This window comes from Gallus gallus, chromosome 5 (assembly GCF_016699485.2).
Source record: "Gallus gallus isolate bGalGal1 chromosome 5, bGalGal1.mat.broiler.GRCg7b, whole genome shotgun sequence".
Taxonomy (NCBI): Eukaryota; Metazoa; Chordata; class Aves; order Galliformes; family Phasianidae; genus Gallus; species Gallus gallus.
The window spans coordinates 49,497,271-49,505,334 of record NC_052536.1 but is presented as its reverse complement, the minus strand read 5'-3'; the positions used below and the strand labels follow the sequence as shown (position 1 = coordinate 49,505,334).

Sequence of the window (8,064 nt, the reverse complement as noted above, 5' to 3'; positions counted from 1 at the left end):
GGCACAGAGCTGCTGTTTCCTACGGTGGGGCCTTCCCCCGGCAGCAGGGCAGGGGATGAGGGCAGGGTAGGACACACGTGGCCACCCTGGGGATGCTGAGAGGAGCCACCGCCATCCCTCGAGGGAAGCAGTGGCCTGCCACGTTCCCCAGAGCACCGTGGCCCTCCCTAACTGCATGAGGGTAAATTCGCCCCTCAGGAGCTGCCAGCATGCAACGTTGGTTGGATGCGAAGAAACATTTATCCTCAGAAAGCGCAGCAATGCAGTGGCACAGCTGCCCAGGGAGGTGATGGAGTCACCGTCCCTGGAGGTGTTGAAGAACCATAGAGATGTAGCACTGAGGAATGTGGTTAGTGGGAATGGTGGGAACACAGTGATGGCTGGACCAGGTTATCTTAGCGGTCGACGATCTCAGCGATCTTTTCCAATCTTACAGAATCTACAATAGCGGCGAGAAGATGCCGGGAGGCGAAAGTGCGGCCGCGAACGCGCAGCCCCCTCTCAGCCCCACGACGAATCTGCCGAGGCGGATGCAAAGAGCAAACGGGCGCTCCCCCTCCGTCCCCACACCCCTCGCTACGGTGCGGCGCTCGGCCCAATCTTCCCGGGCCGTGCCCACGTCGGAGCGCGGCGTGTTGGGCGTGGCGGGCCCGGCGCGGAGGAGGAGCGGAGCCGAGAGCGGAGCCGAGCGGGTGCGGCCCTTCCCGCCGCCGGGGCGAGGCCGGAGCGGGAGGCCGGGCGCGGCCCATGGACCGGCCGCGCCTGAGGCGGAGCCCGTGGAAGGAGCCGCTCGGCCCCGGAGCGGCCGTGAGGGGCGGGAGGCGGCGCGGCTGAGCGGCCCCGGGGCCTTGCGCGCCGCCGTCCGCCGGTTCGGCCGCCCGACACCATGTCGGCCAAGGTGCGGCTGAAGCGGCTGGAGCAGCTGGTGCTGGACGGGCCGCAGCGCAACGACAGCGTGCTGAGCGTGGAGACCCTGCTCGACCTGCTGGTCGGCGTCTATGCCGAGTGCAGCCGCGACTCGCCGCTTCGCCGCGACCGATACGTGTCCGACTTTCTCGAGTGGGGTGAGCCTGGGCGGCGGGCCGAGGGGAGGGGGAGGCGTTGGCCCCGCAGCGCGGCCGGAGCGGGGAACGCCGGCTCTGGGTGCGGAGTCCCCGAGCCCCGCTGCGAGACGCTCGGCTGCGGAGCGTCCCCGGGCCGGGCTGAGCCCCAGCGGTAGGGCGATGCCCCGCTCCTACGAGCGCTACCGGGCTGCGGGACGGCTCCGAGCCCCGCTGCCGTGCCGGCCCGGCCCTGCTGCGGCGGGAGGGCAGTTACGTCGCGTGTCCCTTCCGTTCGGGCACGGCCCCGAAGGACGGAGCGCTGCCAGGAGGCCTTTGTGGCAGCTTTGTTCGGTGGTTTTGTAGCACTAAGCGGGGTGATGTTGAGAGCCCTCCGGTAGCGGACAAAAGGAAGCGTGGATACGTGTTATCACACTTTTGTCCTAAGTTTTCTGTCCCTCGGTGCTTTGTTAAGGTTGTTGACTACAGGCAAGCAAATAGTAGAGATCCTTCCCTTCTGCATGCTTAAGTGAATTTATGTTAAAACGGCATGGTGGCTGACTGGTTTATTCAGCTGAGTAAGTTATGAATAATAATGCGCAGTGAAGGTGACTTAACTTCTCCGTGGAAGAGGAGCTGGGGGTGAGGGAGGGGAGAGCACTGCTCGGCAGACCGCTGTCCTGTTTATCAGCTGGGCCATGCGTGTACGGTTAATGAGGCTTTTAAAGATCTCTCTTAAAAAAAACCGAACCCACAAAACAAAGGATTTCCTAAGGGAGGGGGAGGGGCGATTTACTTCACTGGATGCAAATGTGCCCTTGGAGCTTCCACTGCAGCGCTGAGACATGGGGACAGCTGGTTCTCCTTAATTTCTGTGGGGACCACCACTCTTTGTCATGTGCTAACAAACTAAGAGGATTCACTTCCTGGACTCCTCTATTGACGTCAGTAATGCGATTGCCAACTGAATAATTAACCACTTTATCACATCTGCCCTGCAAGCTGCAGCCAGGGGAGCATTGATTATTTGTTTTGTGGTGGGAGCTTTGTGTGTCTTCTGCAAAGTACAGTGTGTTGCCATACTCTTGTTTCCGAGCTGATAGCTTCAGTGAGTGAGCATATACGAGCTGGTTGGTGTGATATAGAGGACTGCCACGGTACTTAATCATTTCCTTGATGTCTACCCTTTGGGACAGGCCAAAGAGAGAGATGCTTCTTCTGTAGCGCTGTTGGTGGCTTTGCCTTGCTGATGGATGCCCATGTTGTCATCTTCTGTGTGATGGAGAGACCAGTTATCCAATTGTTTGTAAAACTGCTTTTTTAAGTTCTATTTGCAGCGTCCACTGAATGTGAAAAGGTTACTGACTTGATGAAAAGCGTAGGGCGCAATAAAAACAGTGCGTAGCTCTTCCTGCAGCATGAGATTACCCTAGTATAACAAAGTGCCTATTCAATAAATAATTGAAATGTATGTGAGCCGCCATCTGGTGCTGCAGAGTGGGGATAGAAGTTTATAATCCAGGCTCTCCCTGGTAAAGGGATGGGCCTAAGTCTGGACTGCTGTATATTTGTGTTCCGTCAGCCGGGAATACCCTTAAAAGCAATTAAAGCTGATACTGTGGGTTCCTCCCTTCCCTTCAAGCTGTTAAAAGCAAGAAAATGCCAACGAGACACCTTTTATCTGTGTCCTAATGCCCTCACAGCGTGTTTCCACTGACAAGGAACTTGTTTCTGCCTCCAGCTAATAAGGAAAATATCACGCCAAACGCACTAATCTTCCTCATGTCATGATGTGCAGTGTTAATTACAGTCCGTTTCTCTGTTAGAAGATATTCTGGCTTGATGCGAACGAGTTCCGTGTGCTGTTATATGTCTGTGGCAGCATGAGAGCGTAGCTAAATATTTGGGATATACTTTGAAGATCAGCACGTTTCTTTATCAGCTGGAGACAGAAGGAATTTCCTTTTGACAAAATGGAGACTTATCACTGACAATGGAAATAAGCTGCATGAGTCTGAAGGTTAAATTAGACTGAGCTGTGTAACAAGCATTCCTCTATGTACTGTGAGAATTCTGCCAGATTCTCCCAGCCAACATCCAAGAAACTTTGCACATCACCTGCAGAGGTTAGTGAGTCCTATATGATCGATCTCATTGCTTCTGCCCTATAAACCTGGCTGCTGCTCCCTGGCAGTCCTGCCACAGGCTTATTTCTTCAAAACCTTCTTCCTATTTGGTAACCATAGCAGAGTGTAGGGTGCGGCCATTTGCCCCGGGGCAGCCTGTCGCTTCCATCTCTTCAGAAGCATCATCAGAATCTGCCGTTTTAACCTTGGTGGTTGTAGCTTTCCCATGGTGAACGGAATTTTGGATATCCTATATTTCTTTCCCTATACTGGAATTATAATGCATTATTTTTTCTTATGCCAGATATCTGGAGTAGGACTAGGTGAGATTTCAAGTGAAGATTTCAGAAGTAGTTTTCTTCCAGTTACTTTTATTTACAGCTCATCTTGAATAAGAGCTCACTCAATTGGTTGTCACTGTATTGTTTACATAATGGATACTGAAATAATGCTTGGTATTCCTAGTGGAAATCAAATCCAAGTTTACTAACGCAGCAGACCCATATCTTACATGTTCAGCAAGAATTTGCCAAATCTGTGCTTAGTGTCATTTAAGCCACTGCTATGTATGCTGCCCCTAGAGTGAGCAATAATAAAGAACTCCAACAGCCAGCCCTGTTTATTCCAGTTACGCTTTCTCTTTCTTCTCTAAAGGTTGTCAGTGGAGCTGGTCTGCTATAACCCTTGTGCCTCTGAGGCCAAATTCCTTGCCCATCCCTGCCAGAACTTGTAGCACAGTAGGGTTGCCAGGAGAGCTATCTGGCTTGCATCCCAAGAGGTGCTGGTGCTGGACAGTCCTGGTGTGCTGGAAGGCCCACAGATCAGCCTTGGCTGAAGATGCTCAAGCCCACTGAGACTACCCAAAGATACAGCAAATGAGGAAGACGCTACACGGCCTTTAGAGTTACTGAGAGGATTATGCTGGTCACCAGTGCTTAGTAGTGTTTGTGCGCTGCAGAGGGACCTCCTGAGAGACTTATCCTGCAAAAAGCATGTCTGACCTTGTTCTGCGTGACAAGAATACAGCAGGGTGGGAAGCCATCGTGGCTCGGGTCTGCATGCATCACCTGCCCTACCCTTTGGTTTTTAGGTGCAGTGTGTTCCTCTGTACGGAGCATGTTGTTCCCTCATACTGAGGAATATGAAGCTTTCCTAATCCCACACTGGATGTACTGGAGCACTAGGATGGCTGCTCACAGGGCTACTTCACCATAGCCATGGTCACCTGACATCACCTTATTATTCAGGACTTATATCAGTGGGCTGTGGCCAGTGCTTGCTGCCCCTTGCTCCAGCCAGCAGAGGCTGGCACAACCAGCTGCTCCATTCTCCAGCAGCTACTGGCAGGAGCTGAGCCAGTCGGCAAGTGTATTTGGAGCAGAGTCTAACAGGAGCGGGCCTTGTTGGTGTTCAGAGTGCTCTTAGTGCTGCACAGGCTTTCTTGCTCCAGCCTTTGTTTCCTCTGACCCTGTTTTGTACTGCTGGCACTCTGTGTAGGGCGGGATGGCAGTCATCCCCGTGGGATTTGTTCAGTGTTGTCTCTGTCCTGGACTACACACTGGCTTGATTTCTTTGTGAGAACACCTCAAAGCCAGCATCTGAATAGGTTAGGCTGATCTTCTGCGTTCTCAGTTTGTGCAGAGTCTGCTCTCCAGTTAGGCTGGTGCTCTGCTTTTCTTTTTTCTTTATTACTATTGTTATTTTGTTTGTTTGTTTTCCCTGAGAAGAACTAACTTGAAGGCGGGCTGAAGCTGTGGGGAAAAGAAAGAAGTCTGCAGCTGATTAGCACAAGTAGGCCAGCTGGGCACCTGCTGTCAGGCTGCCTGGCTGGCGTAATAGGCAGGCAGTGCATGCTATTGTAGTAATAGCAATTTATTCTCACTCTGGGTTTGGTGGGGGGGAAAAAATGCGTATGCAGAACGCTCAGCAACATCTCTAGCCCAGCCTCGAGCTGCCACTTTTGGGTGGATGTCTGTTACATGGGTGGCTGTGCCATAGATGGAAAAATCATGTGCAGAATGCTCAGCAGAAGCATTGCTGTTCTGCTGGTGCAGTGATTCACAGCTTTGGGTCACTGTGAGGACTGGTACTTCAAGTTTTGCATCTTGCTTTTGGTGGGGGCTAAAAGAGGAGTCTGTGAGTTAGTTTTGCAAGTCTGCTCCTAGACCTACTTTCTTCTCTTTCCAGCTGCTTATAGAGGCACGTTAACCTTTCAAATAAAAAGCTTTAATGAGTGAAGAGAGAAACTTGCAGTGGCCCTCCTTTCATAAGACTTTAGAGCCCGTTCTCTCAGCTTGGAATGGCTGTATTCACGTGTGTGGATGGGGACCTGAGAAAAGGTCACGTTTCTGCAGCCTGCATGTAGGGCATCTTCAAAGCTTCTCTGTCTGCCACAGACACTGATGTGCTAGAAAATGAGCGTGTGTGGTACTGGTGCATGAGACAGAAACTGTTTGGAAGTATTTTTGAGGTGACCTTAGAGTTGTCAGGCTTGGAGCACTGTTTATGAGGATCTTCCTTGTGGCCTTTTTGGGTTACGTCAGGAAGAAGTGTCACTTAATAATGGCGTGTTTCTTGATTTGAAATTTGTTAGCTTAAATTCTCTTTCCTTTACCACTTCCCTCTTTCCTTCTCTTCCCGTCTGCAGAAAAAGCCAGGAAGTGTCTCCAGCCTCTGCGGGCCTGTTTGACATCCTCCTCTGCAGGCAGAAGCTGGTCAGGGGGTGATAAGATTGTTGGAGAGACAGCTTGCTTTGGTAGCAAAAGCAGCTGATGAATGAGAAGTCTGAATTTCTGTCTCTGTCCAAAGTCCTTCCAGCTGATTGCTGAAGCCTGTTGTGGTCGCTTGTACATGAGGCTGCGGCAGGAGGTGGTGGGTGAGGCTCCTGGGGCAAGGAGAGAACCTTGCAGAGGTTCTGGAAAGGCCGGTGGTGATGGTGATGGTTTCTTTGTGCGCAGTGCAGCGTGGATGCAGCTGGAAGCTTTTCCTGCTCCCTGAGGGCTTTCCTGTGGTCAGAGTCGACGCACTGTAGCCTGGGTCGCCTTTGTGAGGAAGCCTCTGGTGGTCATCTGGCAGACAAGTGCTAGCAGGGCCACCGAACCCTGGCTTCCAGCATTCTCTGCTGTTAACGGTTCTTTCACAAAATAGATGTTGGGATTAAGTCATGGTGGAGTAGCAAAAACTGCCACATTAGCTTTAAGAGCACTGTACTCACGGCCAGTGATCTAAAGGCATGAGGTTCAAAGCTCACTGCTGAGTGCGTAATGGACTCTTTACAGCACATCTCTTCTAATCTCTTATTTTTAGAGCAGGGCAATATCTTTTAATGACTTTCTGTAATATTCTGTGCAGTGCTGGCATTGAATGCTGAAGTCATGTTGCTTGGAGGGTGAGATGCTCATCAGCATGTGCTATTAAAATGGCAGCCATCCCGGGCAGAACTTGTCCCTTGTGCCATCCAAGGAAGTGGGCATTACTTCTGTCCTGTGGATAGATAGTTTCCAAAAGCTTGCCTATAAGTTGCTTGTTAAAGGCCATGACCTAATTTATATTTTAATGTGGTTTATATATGAAAAGTCAGCAAGGGATAGAGAAGTTGTTGCTAAACTTTATCACATAGAAAACATGCACCTAGTGCTGTCTGGCACACGGTACATGATTACGTAGAACACAGAAATAAGGTTTCATAAGCATCCATAAATCTAACACTTTTCAGACAAGTTTCATGTAGAAATACAAAAGTCATTTGAATTCCTAGATTGTAGGTAATATTAGGATACAACATTTTGCCAAGAAAGACTTTATTTACGCCATTACAGCTTCCATGGTTGGCACCACTTATGCGTTCTCAGTGAAGAGAAACCTCTTGGATGGTGGTTTATTCAGCAGATTCGGTGCAACGAACTTTTTTTGTCCAGTGAAGTTGAAGTAACCTTTTCTTTTGCAAATAACTCACACGAGGGGGTGAGTCAGTATCTTTACACCTACGAGAAGCAAACGGCTTTAACTGCATGAGTCAGGCTGAAGAGGCTTCTTTCATTAGCTTTTTTTAGCTGGTTGATTTTGCTTTATGGCTCTATATTAATGCATCAGAACTATAGCTGAGATCAGTTGGGAATGTTAAACTATAGCAGATTCTTCAGACTTAGGAAACTTTGTCCTTATAATTTGAGACAGTTCATGCAAGCTGTTTTTGGACGGCTGTTACAAAAAGGAAGAATTATAATACCTAAACAGTTGCGAATGTATCAGAGCCATTAATGGAATGTAGTGCTTAGGATTCAGATTAACTGCGTAGACTCGTCCCCTTATTTACCTGTGTCTGAATGGATGATTGGGATGATGGCCCACAAGCAAAATTGTTGGGAAAAGTGAAAAGGGCTTATTGAAACTTTTAACTAGATTTTTACTTTGATAATGCTTCAAACAGAATTAAGCTTCATTTTCTAAGGCTCTTGCAAGGTACACATGAGAATTCCAATCTATTCTTGATGTAGTCCCCAAACAACTTGTATCACGCTCGCTAACATGTCTGACTGAAGCTCTCGTATTTAAAAAGAAAGGAGCTGGGGCTTCATTTTAAAAAAGCTTTCTGAGGTCTAAACATTTTCAAGTGCATTCAGTCTGTGGTTTGATGTGATCTGTTCTTTTTAACTGTCTCCTAATACGAAAATATTCCACTGTTTTTTCATCAGCATGCAGATTGCTGGAATGCAAGCTTCCACTTACGAGGACCTTTGTTCCTATAATGAATGTAGCTTTTTTTCAATAGGAAACTACACACAGTTTTCTTAAGCCCTGATTTTGCACAGACCTCGGTAATCATGTCTGTAGATATACTTAGGGTGCATTCAGATTAAGCGTGTGCATCCATCATTACCAGCTGAGGCCGTGGGCAT

General features: G+C 49.3%; 1 protein-coding gene across 10 annotated transcripts in view; it reads left to right on the top strand.

The window, feature by feature from the left end:
- Positions 1-811: 811 nt before the first annotated feature.
- The window catches only part of CDC42BPB (CDC42 binding protein kinase beta), an 86,117-nt gene continuing 78,864 nt past the window's right edge, over positions 812-8,064 (top strand). For all 10 annotated transcript variants that reach the window (XM_040701295.2, XM_040701294.2, XM_040701293.2 and 7 more), the window contains exon 1: positions 812-1,064. In XM_040701295.2, the coding sequence (XP_040557229.1) occupies positions 887-1,064 (178 nt within the window). In that variant the 5' untranslated portion in view covers positions 812-886. The remainder of the gene's footprint in view (positions 1,065-8,064) is intronic.